We start from the raw sequence: 15,123 nt of genomic DNA, 5'->3' as shown, positions 1-15,123 counted from the left end.
CCCCTTCCTTTTTAGTTTTACTTTAAATCTTTAAAGTATGGATTCCCAGGAAGTATAATGAATTGAGATAGGGTGTGTTTCTGCTATTGCTATAGGAACTCAAATATCTTCGGACATTTTATTCTAAAATTTTACATGAATTTACTTAAGAATACAAAAAGAAGTTATGTATCATCACTCTTATATGTTTGTTTTAAAAAACGGCAATCCCTTGAAAAGTTAATAAACAGAAGGAGATATTTCCAAAGTATTTGTAATTTAAATTGATACTACCAGTTTAATAGTTTAAATTGATATGTCCTTCCCGAGACCTGTAGATTCCGCTAACTTATTGAGAACTAAAGCTTTTTTGCTTTTCAATATGGGATTAGACTTCCCTTTTCTTTCCACATTTAACATTCCTTCTAAAAGCTTATAAAGCATGTTCACAGTAATGCATCTGTTCTCTAGTATTATTTCAAATGTTCTACTATCTAGAGCTGAAAAATAATCTGAATTTATCAATGCTATAATTTCACCTTCACCAACTTTTATTCCACTAAGAAATCTCCTAAAGTTTCCAATAAAAATTCCATACGATGTTTTAGTGAAGTTTTCAGTTAGTATTGTTGTATTTCTAATACAGAATTCTATAAACTCGGAATTTATGTTTATATCGCAGAGCTCATATTTAGATATAACATAAAAAAGATTATAATACTCTTGATTAGAAAGAAGATTTTGGCAGTACTCTTTTAACAAAGAATTTCCATTAATATTATTTTTTTTGGAATACTCAACCAAGAATTCTAAATCCGAAAGACTTTTAGAAAACTTACAGGAAAAGTGATTAAAGTATAAGATTAGTTTCTCTGTGTACGAAAAAAATCTCAAAGATAAGCGATAATCTGATAAATATAGGAATTTCCCGATAGATTCAAATGCTCTTGGAAATAAATCAAATTTTGTATGAGGGCAAACGAACAATAATACTAGTCTAATCCATCCTTTAGAACGTTCTATTAGTGCATCATAATTATGTGTTAATATCATTCCGATTTCATCTTCCCTATTTATAAGATCGATCCCATTCCTTTGTGTGTTCATACAAAACGATTTATAGCAAATATGATCAATCCAGTCAATACCATCCCCGTTAATATTATGAAAAAGAATTTCCTTTAAATTATTGGGAATAATTTTAAAATATTTGATCTTCCAAGACGCAAATAATTTCCTGTATTCATTTCCTGACGTCTTCCTTAAGTTTAAATAATTATTAATAGCCTCGTTTAAATAGGGATATGCTTCGATCACTTTTTCGAAATTTCCTCTTATGGCATGTCTTTCTACATCACTAATTATCATACAATTGGTGTTTAACCATTTTTTTAAAACCATTTCATAAGGATTTACACCAAAACCAATCAAATCTAAAAGATGTAATACTCCATGATAAGATTTCAATATTTTCCTATTGTCTTTTTCTACTTTTGAAATACTAATTAAGGTTAGGGATCTAAATTTCTTAAGTAAGCTTTGCCTTTGTCTATTAATTTCTTCTTTTTTCTCATGATCTTCATTAGAGATTTGAAAATATGATAACATTTCTATATACTCTACTAATCCATCTCTATGATGTTCATTATTGGATATGGTAGAAATATGCTCTTCAATTATTTCAAACGTCCTAGAGTAAAACGAAGCCATGCTATTTTCATATACAATTATTTTCCTGTTTGAATGTTTTCGCATTGGAATCTTCAGTAGCCATCCTAAATTCATATTTTGTAAAATATCTTTTTATTTTATACTTTATCTTGTCTTGATGAGTTTGACAAGTTATAATAGTCTTCTGAAGTGATATGGATATTATTTTTATAACGTTAATTACGAGTTTATCAATTTTTGTTTTAAATGCCGATAGTTTTCTAGATATGGTGGAGCATATTGGCCAAATATTAATCGCAAAAGAACAATATTTTCAAGGAATGATAAATGAACATCATTTGAAGGAAGTCCTATTAAAAATTCGGAAAAATTACGAAACATGCTCCAATACACATTTTTTTCCGAATAACTTATCACACAAGCTAGCTTTGTTTCTAATTGCTGAGAAATTTAAGTATGCATTACTATTTGAAAAAAATCTTGTTTCTATATTTGATTCAGAATGCACCAAACTCCAAAGAAAAATGGACAACATCATAGATATGATGAATGTAATGAACGAGAGGGATTTATACAGGTATGAGAGTTATATAAGAAATAATTCATCAACTAATGGTTGGCTCGGAAGTAGTCCTCATTCTAGGAGAGCTAATTTTCCAAGAGAAGTGTCCAAAATGCTAAGAAGATGGCTAAAGGAGCATCTTTCTAATCCTTATCCAACTAAAATAGAAAAAAAATACTTTCTAAAGAAACAGGACTAAAATTGTCTCAAATAGATAATTGGTTTGCAAATGCGAGAAAACGTATATTACCATTCATGAGAAAGGAATTTATTGATCTTGAGTAAAAACATTCAATAATAGTTATAATATATAGGGTGCAGTAAATATAAATAATACCAGTGTTCCTTTTATAGGGAACATTATTTACAATAAATAGTCATTCCTAGCTTAGGTTCTGGGGCCGCTCTCCCGCCATGGCTTAGGTGGGTGAAGCCAAATGCCAAGAGGGGATCGACGAAATTAGATCGAGCAAGGATTGTAAAATTGAATTTAGATGATTATTATTTTGAGGGAGATATTCCCTCCAAAAAAAAGTATATAAGCAGATTCTGTCAAATAGCTTATGAGTTGCGAAGAAAAAATTGAGCCACTATTGGATCCTAAAGAAGAGAGGTTTGTACTCTTTCCCATACAACACGAAGATGTATGGAGGATGTACAAGAAGGCTGAAAGCTCGTTCTGGACTGTGGAAGAGGTTCTCCTCGACAAAGACATTGAAGATTGGAAGAAGTTAAATCCAAAGGAGAAGCACTTTATCTCCAATGTTCTTGCATTCTTTGCGGCGTCTGATGGAATTGTCAATCTGAATCTGGTGGAGCGGTTCTCCAGCGAGGTCAAGATGCTTGAAGCAAAGCTATTCTATGGGTTCCAGATTGCAATTGAGAACATCCACAGTGAGATGTACAGCCTGCTGATTGACACGTATGTAAGGGACGGAGAACAGAAGAAGTTCCTTTTTAATGCAGTCAAAACTATCCCCTCTGTGAAAGACAAGGCCGATTGGGCAATAAAATGGATTGAGGATAAGAATTCTGACTTTGCAACAAGGCTTGTGGCGTTTGCCTGTGTGGAGGGTATATTCTTTTCTGGGTCATTTGCATCTATATTCTGGCTGAAGAAGAGAGGGCTGATGCCTGGACTAACGTTTTCGAACGAGCTGATAAGCAGGGACGAGGGTCTGCACTGTGAGTTTGCATGCCTTTTGCATAGACGTTACCTGAAACAGAAGTGCAAGCGAGTAAAGGAGGTGGTGATGGATGCAGTCGAAGTTGAAAAGAGGTTTCTGAGTGAAAGTCTTCCAGTGGATCTTATAGGGATGAACTGCCAGTTGATGTGCAAATATATAGAGTTTGTAGCCGATACTCTCCTAGAGAATCTTGAGGAGGAGAAGATATACCATACTCCCAACCCGTTTGATTTTATGGAGAACATCTCTTTGGTTGGAAAGACAAACTTCTTCGACAAGAGAGAGTCACAGTACCAGAAGGCATTTGTGGGGATAGATAATGGAAATGATTCGTTCAGGATAGATGTCGACTTCTGATGACTTTAATTAAAGTGGTTTGGTTACTATGTGAGTTTCAGAGTTCTTTAGTGGCTAGACTTCTGTCCTTCTTGAGGTATTCTCCATAGATGAAGTGCTGTGTCACAACGCTTCTTCTGAGCACATGGTCATCGTACATCCTAATCATTCCCCTGTTGACTTTTGGCCAGTCCTTATCCATGATGCTGTTGAGGATTTGAGAGGTGCCTCCCAACTTCTTCTTGACTGCAACAAAGTAGCACATGGAGTCGTTGAGCTCGTCGAATCTGAGCCTTGTGTTGCAGAGCTCAGAAGACCCAAAGAGGAAGGGCAGAAATTGATAGTCGTCCAGACCCCATATTCCATGACTTCCGGCCGGCTCCAGATTGAATTTTGATACAAAGAGCCTGACAACCTCGAAGTATCTTACAAGGGTGGTAAATACACAGTCGAGGCTGATGTCTCCTCTACAATGGTGAGTGTAGAGGTAGCACAGGAAGTTCAGCTCATGGCCGGTGCCATAGTCCAATCTTATCTGGTTTCCAAATGAGTTTTTGAGATGTTCGTCGTCATATGCACCGCATATTCTTTGGAATACGGTTTTGGCAGCCATGTTTGCATACCTCTGTGGAGACGGATCCTTCTCTGTGCTGTCTACAATCTCGAAGATGTTTGCAAGAATGGACATATGATGCTCGCTTCGTCTCTGTTCCGAGTTTTTGATTGAGTCGTCGACCATCAGAATGAAGTTGTATATCTTTGAATATGCTTCCGTCTCAGTAAAATCAGTGCTGTCCTTCATATGGGGTCATCGGCTTACATAAGAATAAGTTAGGCAGGGAGGGAGAGGATCAGGTTCCATAGATTGGCCCAGAATGTCTTGTGGGCTTTGAACATCTCTTGGATCCTTCCGAAATGAGAAAGGAATGTTTCCTTAGATACAACCCAGATGAACAAGAACACCAGGTCGTCGCAAATGTTTTTTTCAACAAGGAAATCGATTATGGAGGATTTGTGGCGATTGACATGGCATACGTAGGGGATTGTGATGCAGGACCTCTCTCTTTTCATTTCCATAACTCTCCTGAGCACAACAATGGGAGACCAGTCTTCTCCGCCGTTTCTAATGAGATAAGGGGCCAAGAGACCTGGGTGGTTCTCCGCACAGAATCTTATGAATTTCCCTGGGTCATCTACAGAATCTATGTCTGCTAGGATAGATTCGATGAGCGATGCCCTTATATTGGACGACCCAGTACTCTCCAGGATTTCTATGTATATGGAGACGGGATGCATGTGGGGGAACTCGAGGAGATGAAGGGCAGAACATAGCTCTGCGGAGGATTGGTTGCTTCTTGGGGGGAGTAGAGGACTTGTTGTTGGATGAGTCCTTATCTTCTTTGGATCTAAAGTTCCTTCTTGGCTACCGAGAGCGGCGTCAATTTCTTCTTTATACAGATCGATTTCCTTTCTTGCATAATATGAAATGAAGTTCAGAAGAGACAGATAAAGTGGCATGGTTTTTTCCAAGTCGAGGTATATTCTATTTGTCCTTCTTATGACGGCTTGGATGAATTCCATGGACCTGAGATGGTCAAGAGCTCTTTTAGAGCATATGAGATATACAATGCATGCTCTGGAATAGTCCCCATGTAGACCTGGATCAAAAAAGAACCTCAAGGAGTAGTTTACGAGAGATGTTCTTATCCTGCAGCCAAGAACAATGGTTCTTTCTGAATATGCTAGAGCCAGTGCCAGACCGTCGGTGTGTTCAGATGCGAACACCATATCAAGGAAGTTGTTGAATCTTGGGAAATATTTGGCAGGAAGAATGGAAATAAGGTCAGTAAGAAAATCCATGGCAGCCTGGTTTTCTTCGATGTCTCTCAATCTGTATATGAAATCGGCCATTTCATTTTCCACAAAATATTCAAGACATCTGTAGCTTGCCTGGCTCGTCTGTTCATGTCTGAGGCATTTGAGAAGACGTGCAAGGTTTCTCTCTATGTTTTTGCATTCCTTGAGCTCAAGCCATGCACCTACAAAGGTATCGTAAAGGATGTTGTTCTTTTTATAGAAGGTTGCAATGAAATCGACCAGAGGCATCTGCTGTTGCCTCCAATGTTTAGACAAGGTTTTATTGATGTTTCAGGAAGGAAGGAAGTAAGAGGCCGAGGAGGCGACGTTAGGCCAAAGATCGAAGTCCGAGGTATGCCAACTTAAGACTAAAATTTTTGACCCGATAATATGGATATCTACCAAGTGATGGTTGGGCTGGAAAAATGCCCAGAGAACTATGTGGAGGAGTATGGAAGACAGCTCGAGCTGTTTAGCTCTCTTGTGAGGCTCCCAAAGCAACCGGGGAAGACTATCCGGCAGACTCTTTCATTTCTTCTTGCTTTCCCTACAATCGACAAAAGGCTTTCGGAGACTCTTGTTTCAAGTGTGGAGACCATCAAGTGCCACAAAATAAAGCGAACTGTTGTTGAGAGTCTCTTTAGGCTTCGGAGAAGAGGACTAGTAAGCGGGGAGCAGCTCCTCAAGAACCTCATGGAGCACCATCCAGACCCCAAGTCGGTTCTGAAGAGGATAAGGAGTCTTGTCTCGGAAGAGGAGGTTCCATGTATTTTAGAGTACTACAAAAAGGGAACAGACAAGCAAAGGAGCTTCTGCTACTATCTGGTTGTATATCTGTTTAGAAAGGGGTGTGGTGTTCTCGAGAAGGAAGTGTGTGAAGGGCTCTTTGCAGATGGAAAAGTGGGAAAGATCTGCAGAATGTACTTTCTGGACCAGATAGACTTTGAAGAGGAGGGAAAGAAGGCCATGGAGTTACTTAGTGCGGAGGCGTCAAGATTTGGAAAGATGCTATTTGCAAATCTTCAGGAAAATATGATGGAGAGAGAAGAGAAGATCATGAAAATGAAGATCTATGTTTTGTTCCGGAGCAGATATGGGCTGAAAGCCTCAGTTGCACGTGTAGCAATGGGAATGCTAAACCCCGAAAAAAGCGATATCAAGGACTTGATGGAGATCATTGTGGAGGAGGTGACTGTGCAAGATGTTCTTCGAGTGATCGATGTTGTAGGAAACTCGCTGTGCTCTGAGTTCAAGGACGACGACTTTGTAGTGTATGGATTGAACATGCTGAGGGAGATATATTGCAAGTTTGATCCAGAAGCAGCAAGACTGAGAGACGAAGGGGGCGGAAAAGAAGACTCGGAGACACAGTCCCTTTCCATCAGCGAGGACGGAGAGCGGAACGAAAAAAAAGAAGACGGAGTGGTTGATAGGATGAAAGAAAGGATTTCAAAGTATATAGAATGTTTCAAGGGATCGAAGAGCAAGAGCATATCTTATGGATACATGTCTGTTGTCAATGTGATGAGACACAGGAAGTATTGCGGGAGGAATCTTGAGTTTATCCGGCGGAAGGCAAGCAAGGAGGAGAGAGTGGAATCGATGAAGGGAGGGAGAGACAAGAAAGAGAAATACTGCGGAGGAAAGCATTCGAAGGGGAGAAGAATAAGCAGGAGAAAGAAGAGTAGTAAATAAAATACCTTAGAATATGTCTATTGGGATGTCTTCAGGATCTGTAAAAAATTATCAAGGGGATCCCCGAATAGGAAATACAAATGAAGACACCTAGGAAGAGAATAACGTTTAAGACGCCAAGAAAGGGGACAAAGACACCCACAAAGGATGTCGAAGCCTCTGATTCCAAAGAGAACAGGCCCCAGAAGGCAGTATGTGCAGAGGAGAGGAGAGATCTTGATTCTGCATCTAGATACAAACAGATCCTCATTGAAATGAAGATGAAGGAAGAGGATTTGATAGAGAGCTATAAGAAGGAGAATGAGTATCTAAGGTCTTTGAAGACGGATGCACTGTTGTACAAGAAGTTTGTTGGGTTTGACATAGTCGAGAATGATGGAAGCTATGAGGTAACCCACGAGATTGTGTCGAACAATGTTACAAAATTCATTAGATTTGTGTTGACACCCGAGGAGAATTCTTATGTCTACAAGCTTATTGAGTCTAGAAACGTGGATCTTCCAGACTTCCTCAGCGAAGAGATAACATTCGACGAGTGCCAGGTAAAGACCTTTTTTTTCAAAGTAATGGAGGCAGTCATCACAAAGAAGAACTGAGCCTCATAGATTTTGTTAATAAAAATCAATGTTTATTCCCAGAAGATTGGTTTTTTACTTCTTCGACTTCTTAATGATCTCATTAAGCCTTTCCACCCAGTAGTCCTTAGTGTTTCTTTCGTCGAATGCCAGAAGAAGGGAGCTGTCGGGGAAGACCACCATTACTCTGCAAGGATGCTTGTTCTCTTCGCTGGGAAGATTGTATTCTCTGAGATCGTCTGCTTCCTTAATGTTCCAGTTCCCCTTTGCCTTCCTTCTTCCATCGGCCTTGTAGTACTTCAGAACCCCGTCCTTTGTGAGAACAAAATACTTCTGATGCCAGAAACAGCTGAAGATCCTCCTCTTCTTCCAAATCCATCCCTCGGCCACTATGCTACCTTTGTCTCTCTCCTCAAATATCTCCTTGTTGGAGTTCTCGGAAAGTGTCTTGAGTATAGGAGGAACAAAAGTATCGCCCTTCTCAGAGGGTGTGGGTGCATCTTCCGCCTTCTCGTTGTCTTTGGGCTCCTTGGAATTCGAGGGTGTTGATACCTCTTCCTTCTGGCTTTCTTCCTTCTCTTTGGATTCTTCCTCCTTCGTTTCCTTCTTACTTTCTTCTTCCGGTGTCTTCTCTTCAGAGTGCTCCAGACGGTCCTTGGACATATCGGAAGTGTCTTTAGTGTCCTTTACTTCCGAGAGTTCTTTTTGTTCCTTTTCTTGGGATTTCTCTTCTTCTCGAACACTCTCTGCCTTCGTATTCATCTCCTCAGGCCTCTCCACATCTGTTATGTTTCCATCATCTTTCTTTGCCACACTCAACATTTCTCCCTTATCATTGATTATTATGATGTTCTTCTTTTTTCTCTTTGTATCCTTATCCTCCATCGGTTTCCATCCTATCCTATCTCTATATAAACATCTGCTTCTCCTTTTCATTCCATGTAACAAATAAAATCCCGAAATCTTCCCTTTTTTCTTTTCCTTAGCCCTTTATTGGTTTCCTCTTCCGAGCCAACCAAGTCTTTGCACCAATTCTAGATATACACAATATGGAAATCAAATCATATGAAGCATTTATTTACAGACATCATTGTCTCATCATATCTATCCTTGGAAAGCACCCGGGCGTTCTCCTTAATGCACTCGTACAGATACAGCTTGTATCTGTTGCGTACATTATCGTCTGCAAATGTCCCTTCCCCAATCATCTTTAATATCTCTTTCTCTAGAATCTCTGGATTTCTCAGCATCCTTTTTATCTTTCTAACATCATAAAGCCTCATGAAGGCTTTCTTTTCTTCCAGACAGTATCCAAGCTCGATCTCTCGATTCATTGAGTTAAACATCCGAAGATGCTCCTCATGCAATTTCCTGCAGAGTTCCAGCTGTCTAAGCCCTCCCCTGACATCTCGAGATATCTTTCGGAGTCGGTAGAAGCACTCCTCTTCTATGGCATGATGCAGGTCGCTCTTGAATATCTCCTCGTGTATAGTCGAGTTCAGATACCGAAGTCTTTTAAAGAACAGTCTTATTGGTTCAAATGCATTTTCAACATCTTCTTCGCCCTTTCGAAGAAGCCGCCTCAACCTTTTTCCAAACATTTCCACAACCTCACTTATGCATTTAACTAGTGCCTTATCGAGAACAGACACTCTTACTGGAACAATCTGTGAAATATCCTTCAAAATGGTACACAGGAGGAGAGTCTCACAGTCAAACACAGTATTCTCTTCAAGAATAGAGATAATGAGATTACTTGTCTTGTCCCTATCCACAAATCTAGCAAGGCCTTTCTGAGAAATCTTATTCATTCTTCGATACACCCCAAAAAGCTTTCTTAGTCCCGGAGATCGGCTTCTAATACACTCGGCTTTTGAGATCCTAAGGCTTTCAAGAAGAAGATCCTCAATTGTGCTTTTGACAATGGGCTTGGCATCTTCTTCATGCATCTTCTCTTGGTGGCCTATTCTTCTTAGCCTGAGTACAAGGTTTTCTGAGAAATCTGCTGCCTTGTAATAGGCAAGGGCAGTGCATGACTCTTTTGGGCAAAAATCGTCCCATTCGTACCAATCCGATGGCCCAACTCCAACCTGCATATCTTTCTTCATATCCCCAATACTTGGCTTTCTATGGCTTCCAATCTCTCCTGCCTGTCTTTCCAGTAGAATGATCTTATTTATGAAGATACATGTCTCATGAAGGAACAAAAAGTCCTTGGTAGAGCTTCGGCAGATGTCTAGCTCACTAAGTACATACTCGATGTACTCTATGATCTTGTTTGTTATCAACGACAATCGACTTCCTCCAAACATCCAAAGAAAAAACAAGAGTGAGCTCCCAACATCATAAGGAGATATCTCGGCTTCTCCAAAAAACAAGCTGGCCTTCAACTCTATGAATCTTAAACAATTGTCTCTTAGACTCCCAGGTTGCGAGATGCAGACAAGCTCTTCGAGAAGTTTTCCAAGAGGAATGCATTTGTTGTCCAGATAGTAGTTCATCAGTCTCTCCATAGGCATTACCTTATACATCTTATGGTATCCAAATCGAACTTGGAAGTCACTTTCTCTATATCCACATACCAGCTTCACACTCTGGAGCTTCTCTCCCGACCCATCCAGTCCGTCTACTCGGATAGTAAAAGTGCCCCGGATATTGTTTTCCATAATCCCTGCATTCCTGTTTCGAAGTCCAATGTTCACCTCTTCTACAGCCTTGCTCAAAACCACTGACTTTCCATCCACCATCACAATACCTTGAAATCCATCCTTCCTCACTAAGCTATCGAGCGAAGCAAGCGATAATACCTTTTTACTCTCCATTATCCCCCAGCTTCTTCTAAACAAAAACTCCACCCGGCTCTCAAGACCCACTATTCTTCTTCTAACATACAAAAAGCTATCGTCCTTCGTTCCTGACCCAGGAATTTCGTTTGCAACAATCCCATAAAGGTCCGGGTCCACAGAAACAAAAGCTACTCTCTTTTCCCCACAGAGTTCTTCCTTCCTTTCTTCCGAGCTCATTCTAATCTCATTCATCCAGACATTATCATCTCTGTAAATATCCAAATCTGCTTTTTCAACCACTCTGGGACCAAGTAGAAGGTTCATCCTTCGTCTCAGAGCTGCCATAAACACTTCTCTGTCATTCATTGCTTCCAACCCATCTTCAGAGTCGTCCCTGTGCGAGAACACTACAGGCCTCAAGACTTCCTTTCTTCCTAGGATATCCGGGACAGAAAGAACTGTGTCCATGTGTCTTTCAAAGGAAGAGACTTCCGAACATCCCCTCTTCTTCATCCCCTCTCTCTTCAGGGCTTGTTTTTGCTTTTATTTGCTCCTTTTTTTAAGGAGTTCTTCACTCAACCTTCAAGACACAACAACTATTCAAAGACACACCAAATGCCATTTAATCGCATATATCATTCAATAATTCCGCAGATCTTAGAAAATATGGTCTCGGGAGAACCATTCCCATCCACCCTTACTATCTTTCCATAGCTCTTATACAGCTCAAGTATAGGCATTGTTTCCTTCGTGTAGACGTCATATCTCTTTCTTCCAACCTCCTCCTCATCATCATCCCTTCCATGATTTCGCTTGCAGATCCTATGAATGCATGTATCCTTGTCCACATCAATAAATATCACTAGGTCAACACTGTCTCCCAGCATTTCTGCCTGGTCGGTTCTTCTGGGGTATCCATCGAGAATATACCTATCCATGCTTCGAATCTTCTTCAGCACCAGTTTATTCACAACTTCGTTAGGAGCCAATCCTCCTGAGTTAACAATCTCTCTAACTATTTCTGCTTCCTTGGTGTCTAAAATTACTACCCTAACTTACTCTTCATCATCTCTTCCCGTATAATGTCTCCAGAGCTCACGTGGGGAATTCCATATCTTTCAGATATAAGCTTAGACTGGGTTCCCTTTCCACATCCTGGCGGCCCCATCATAACTATCCGAGAAAACTTCATGGGGTACCTTATATGTTTTACCTAAAAATATCCCAGATAAATAATATGACAAAAATACAACAGCTTTATTGTTTCTTCACTTGAGGATGTTCAAGAGCAAGAAATGTCTGCCACAGGGACTTAGTCTTGTGTTTTGCTCTCCCAGAAGCCTGATGAGTTTTCGTTCTTTCCAGGGTTGTTCTTGGATCCTTCTCCTCCTTCGTTACCTTCGTCGTTATGTCCTTCCGACTCCTCAACCAGGTTACTCTTTCCATCTGTACTGGGATTTCCCCCCTCCCCTTGACTTCCCATTCCAAATAACTGTGAGCTATTGCTGTCACCTCCTTCGGTTGTAGAAGACGATCCCCACCAGCCAGCAGAGACAAGAGAAGACAGAGCTAGAAACATCACACTAGAAAGCTTCATTGATCTTGAATTCATCTGATTATTTATAATTTTCTATGCCAATAGAAACACACCTCGTTATTGACTCCATCTTCTTTTCTATGCCCAAGTATATTGCAGATCTCCTTAATCTTTTCTTGGAGTAATTGGCTGTTTTTTTTCTGCCTATCCTAGAATCCCTCTAAAACCTCACTGGTCAGCTCTCTTCAAATCTCAGGTCCCTTCAGAAAAGGGGTATTCAAGCCTATCCTCTGGCCCCATCCATTTACAGCCTTTCTTTCAATAGACTCAAGACTTTTCTATGGCACATCCAATAAACATTTTTGTTGTCTATCACATTGTTTACCTTGACGTCGAGTCTCCTGTTCATGAAGTACGGCGTAGTGCTGTCCATGTATACTCCACTTATGTTCTTATATGCCAGAAACTTCTCTATCTTGGACAGCTCCCTAATATACAAAGACGACTGGCGAGAACTTCCAAGAGTGTACTTTTTAGGAAGATGCGACTCGCACAGAAATATCTTTTCTATTATTCCTCGAAGCCCTCCTCCTATTCTTATTACATCCACATTCCTAATTTCGGAGGTGTACATCTTCCCATTCAGGCAAAACGAGAGCTTCGAGGATTTGTACCAGAAGCTGAAAGTCTCCTTCATTTTTGGCTTGTCATCTTCCCCCAAAAGAACATGTTCTTCCTTTCCCTCCCTCAGTTTCTTCATAAACAGCTTTCCATTTGTTCGTCCAATCTTCAGGTTGTCTCTCTCTCCCTCCAGTTCAACAAACGCCTGCTCACCTATCTCTTCATATTGCCCAAAAGAGAGATACAATGTAAAGACTTTAGCCACCTTGAACACAATAGACGAATTCTTGAACACCATTCCATCCGTAACTCGGGAGGAGGATACAAGTAACTCCTTCACCACTTTTAAGCTTTCGGGATCTCTTCTCCCTTCTAGTTCTTTAATAAGATATCTCAGCTTTGTCTTATCGTCAAGCATTTTCATATATCCAAGATTCCTCTTGTCCTCCAAAAAGGACCATCCCTTCTTTTCAATCACCTCCGAAGAACATTCATTTTCGGCAAAGAAGCTCGAGTCCGAGTGGATTACAATGTTCTTGAGAGAATAGAGTCCGTTCTTCTTCAGGGCCAAAATCCCGGGTTGGTCTTTCTCCCACAACACTCCATGCGAAGCCATTGCCTTCCACAAGCTCCCAAGCTTCAAGGATTTTCTGACACTCTGCTCCCAGTAACCATCGGAATCAAATATTTTCATTTTTACAATGTCGCTTACAACCCATCGGAACCTCCCTTCAAGATCTTTCAGGATGATATTCAGGCACTTGATGAAAAAGCAGTCGTATTTAGTATCGTTGGTAACAATCTTGCAGAAAAGATCGGGATTCATTAGAGAAAGCATCTGGAGTGTCCTTTTTGGGATGTCTAGATCTCGAAGAGCCTCCAGTATCTCGTACATAACCAGTAACCCGTCCTCTTCCCCTCTTTCAGATCCCTTTTGAATAAGAGACCCAACAGGACACAGCTTTAAGGTCTTTTCTATTTTCTTTTCCCTGCATTTCTCGCATTTCATCCTTTTCCTGAACATTCTCTTAATAATCTCAATCACGGCATTTCTCACGTCCTCTCGTCTGGAAGGCGCCTCTTGGACTAAAAACAAGATTTTCCGAAGATTCTCAAGGGTAGCATCCATGTGGCCCTGAAGAAAGTCGAATTCCTTCTTGGGCAGAAGGCCTCTCTCTATCAAAAGCCTTGTGAGCACAGAAAAGTCCTCGTACCTGTGGGTGACGTGCGCCCAGTAGTGAGAATTCATAAGGTCTTCAAGACACTTATCCTTGATCAGGTGCACCTTTTCAATGCACACACCAATAGCCTCGGCATAATCTCCATCGATCCTTGTACACATTTCATAAAACATGCCTCCAAACTCCTTTGCTTTTCTGTTTCTGATGAACTTCTTGAGAATCTTTTCCCCATTCTCTTCATTATCTTCAAACAGTTTCCAGAATATACGGGTTGTGTATTCCACTCCGGACTTGTCGTAGCTATTGGCCAACAGGTTGGCCATCTCTTCCCTTGGAAACAACATCGAAATCTTAATGAAAAGAAAGTCAAAAAGCCTGTGTGATTTCTGCTGTAATATGATTTCCTTAATTATCATCGGGTTGCTCAGATACTTCAGTTCTGTGTATAAGAAATCTGGATAGTTTGCCAGGTACAGCAGTGACCAGTCATTCATCACTCGGACATTCTTTGCCCACCTCAGAAGTGTCTTCAAGTCCCTTCTATAGACATACTCTATAAGATAGAAGATGTCATCCTCCCCCTCATACTCCTCCCCATCATTCATCCCAGAGATCTCGAGTACACAGTACCCAAGAACATTTACTCTGTCGTAGATGGTCTTCCTGTTTTCCATGAACCCTTTACATATCCTAGGTATCTCGGTTATACTCCCCGTATACGAAAACTCGTGGACGTTGCTGTGAATTCTAAACTTGTGTTTTTCATGGAGTTTGCAAATTCGAAGCCGGTTTCTCCAGTCGTTTCCAAAGCCATACATCTTTAAAGCCAGTTCAAATATCCTCTGGTAAAACCAGGCTTCTTTATGGTCATTGTGGAGACTTGAAACAATCCTGTCTACCCTGCACATCTGCTCTGGGGTAAAAGGCCTAGTTACACACAGAATGCTTTCTAGGCTTTTACACAGCCTGTCTCCCCTCAGCAGAGCCAACTCCTCTATCAAAGCATCCAGAGGTTGATGATTTTCTACAATCGGAGTAGGAACAATGTGCTCTCTATCAAGCATTTGAATGTTGTTTGCGCAGCAGATTTAACCAGATCATGAAACAAGGGAAACAGGGAAGACCTGTAAAACAAA

General features: G+C 40.5%; 12 protein-coding genes across 12 annotated transcripts; 4 read left to right on the top strand and 8 right to left on the bottom strand.

Annotated features, from left to right (window-relative positions):
* Positions 1-285: 285 nt before the first annotated feature.
* On the bottom strand, positions 286-1,764 carry Eint_060660 (uncharacterized protein; the record flags this gene model as incomplete). The annotated part of the gene is made up of 1 exon (XM_003072988.1): positions 286-1,764. The coding sequence occupies one exon, from the start codon at positions 1,762-1,764 to the stop codon at positions 286-288; it is 1,479 nt and encodes a 492-aa protein (XP_003073034.1).
* A 152-nt stretch (positions 1,765-1,916) lies between these two features.
* Positions 1,917-2,411, top strand: Eint_060650 (uncharacterized protein; the record flags this gene model as incomplete). The annotated part of the gene is made up of 1 exon (XM_003072987.2): positions 1,917-2,411. One exon carries the CDS (start codon positions 1,917-1,919, stop codon positions 2,409-2,411), a length of 495 nt encoding a protein of 164 aa, XP_003073033.2.
* A 364-nt stretch (positions 2,412-2,775) lies between these two features.
* On the top strand, positions 2,776-3,756 carry Eint_060640 (ribonucleoside-diphosphate reductase small subunit; the record flags this gene model as incomplete). The annotated part of the gene is made up of 1 exon (XM_003072986.1): positions 2,776-3,756. One exon carries the CDS (start codon positions 2,776-2,778, stop codon positions 3,754-3,756), a length of 981 nt encoding a protein of 326 aa, XP_003073032.1.
* A 37-nt stretch (positions 3,757-3,793) lies between these two features.
* On the bottom strand, positions 3,794-4,537 carry Eint_060630 (phosphotyrosyl phosphatase activator; the record flags this gene model as incomplete). The annotated part of the gene is made up of 1 exon (XM_003072985.1): positions 3,794-4,537. One exon carries the CDS (start codon positions 4,535-4,537, stop codon positions 3,794-3,796), a length of 744 nt encoding a protein of 247 aa, XP_003073031.1.
* Positions 4,538-4,566: 29 nt separating this feature from the next.
* Positions 4,567-5,841, bottom strand: Eint_060620 (uncharacterized protein; the record flags this gene model as incomplete). The annotated part of the gene is made up of 1 exon (XM_003072984.1): positions 4,567-5,841. The coding sequence occupies one exon, from the start codon at positions 5,839-5,841 to the stop codon at positions 4,567-4,569; it is 1,275 nt and encodes a 424-aa protein (XP_003073030.1).
* Positions 5,842-5,982: 141 nt separating this feature from the next.
* Positions 5,983-7,287, top strand: Eint_060610 (uncharacterized protein; the record flags this gene model as incomplete). The annotated part of the gene is made up of 1 exon (XM_003072983.1): positions 5,983-7,287. The coding sequence occupies one exon, from the start codon at positions 5,983-5,985 to the stop codon at positions 7,285-7,287; it is 1,305 nt and encodes a 434-aa protein (XP_003073029.1).
* Positions 7,288-7,367: 80 nt separating this feature from the next.
* Positions 7,368-7,883, top strand: Eint_060600 (uncharacterized protein; the record flags this gene model as incomplete). The annotated part of the gene is made up of 1 exon (XM_003072982.1): positions 7,368-7,883. One exon carries the CDS (start codon positions 7,368-7,370, stop codon positions 7,881-7,883), a length of 516 nt encoding a protein of 171 aa, XP_003073028.1.
* A 54-nt stretch (positions 7,884-7,937) lies between these two features.
* On the bottom strand, positions 7,938-8,747 carry Eint_060590 (putative protein kinase domain-containing protein; the record flags this gene model as incomplete). The annotated part of the gene is made up of 1 exon (XM_003072981.1): positions 7,938-8,747. One exon carries the CDS (start codon positions 8,745-8,747, stop codon positions 7,938-7,940), a length of 810 nt encoding a protein of 269 aa, XP_003073027.1.
* A 176-nt stretch (positions 8,748-8,923) lies between these two features.
* Positions 8,924-11,161, bottom strand: Eint_060580 (uncharacterized protein; the record flags this gene model as incomplete). Its single annotated transcript, XM_003072980.1, has 1 exon — positions 8,924-11,161. One exon carries the CDS (start codon positions 11,159-11,161, stop codon positions 8,924-8,926), a length of 2,238 nt encoding a protein of 745 aa, XP_003073026.1.
* Positions 11,162-11,283: 122 nt separating this feature from the next.
* Eint_060570 (putative adenylate kinase) lies at positions 11,284-11,840 on the bottom strand (the record flags this gene model as incomplete). The annotated part of the gene is made up of 2 exons (XM_003072979.2): positions 11,284-11,684; positions 11,708-11,840. The coding sequence occupies 2 exons, from the start codon at positions 11,838-11,840 to the stop codon at positions 11,284-11,286; spliced, it is 534 nt and encodes a 177-aa protein (XP_003073025.2).
* Positions 11,841-11,960: 120 nt separating this feature from the next.
* On the bottom strand, positions 11,961-12,245 carry Eint_060560 (uncharacterized protein; the record flags this gene model as incomplete). The annotated part of the gene is made up of 1 exon (XM_003072978.2): positions 11,961-12,245. The coding sequence occupies one exon, from the start codon at positions 12,243-12,245 to the stop codon at positions 11,961-11,963; it is 285 nt and encodes a 94-aa protein (XP_003073024.2).
* A 244-nt stretch (positions 12,246-12,489) lies between these two features.
* On the bottom strand, positions 12,490-15,051 carry Eint_060550 (uncharacterized protein; the record flags this gene model as incomplete). Its single annotated transcript, XM_003072977.1, has 1 exon — positions 12,490-15,051. The coding sequence occupies one exon, from the start codon at positions 15,049-15,051 to the stop codon at positions 12,490-12,492; it is 2,562 nt and encodes an 853-aa protein (XP_003073023.1).
* Between the last annotated feature and the right edge of the window lie 72 nt (positions 15,052-15,123).

Source organism: Encephalitozoon intestinalis, chromosome VI (genome assembly GCF_000146465.1).
Source record: "Encephalitozoon intestinalis ATCC 50506 chromosome VI, complete sequence".
In the NCBI taxonomy this organism is placed as follows: domain Eukaryota; kingdom Fungi; phylum Microsporidia; family Unikaryonidae; genus Encephalitozoon; species Encephalitozoon intestinalis.
Note: the sequence above shows the minus strand (reverse complement) of the source record. Positions and strands in the feature narration are given on the sequence as shown.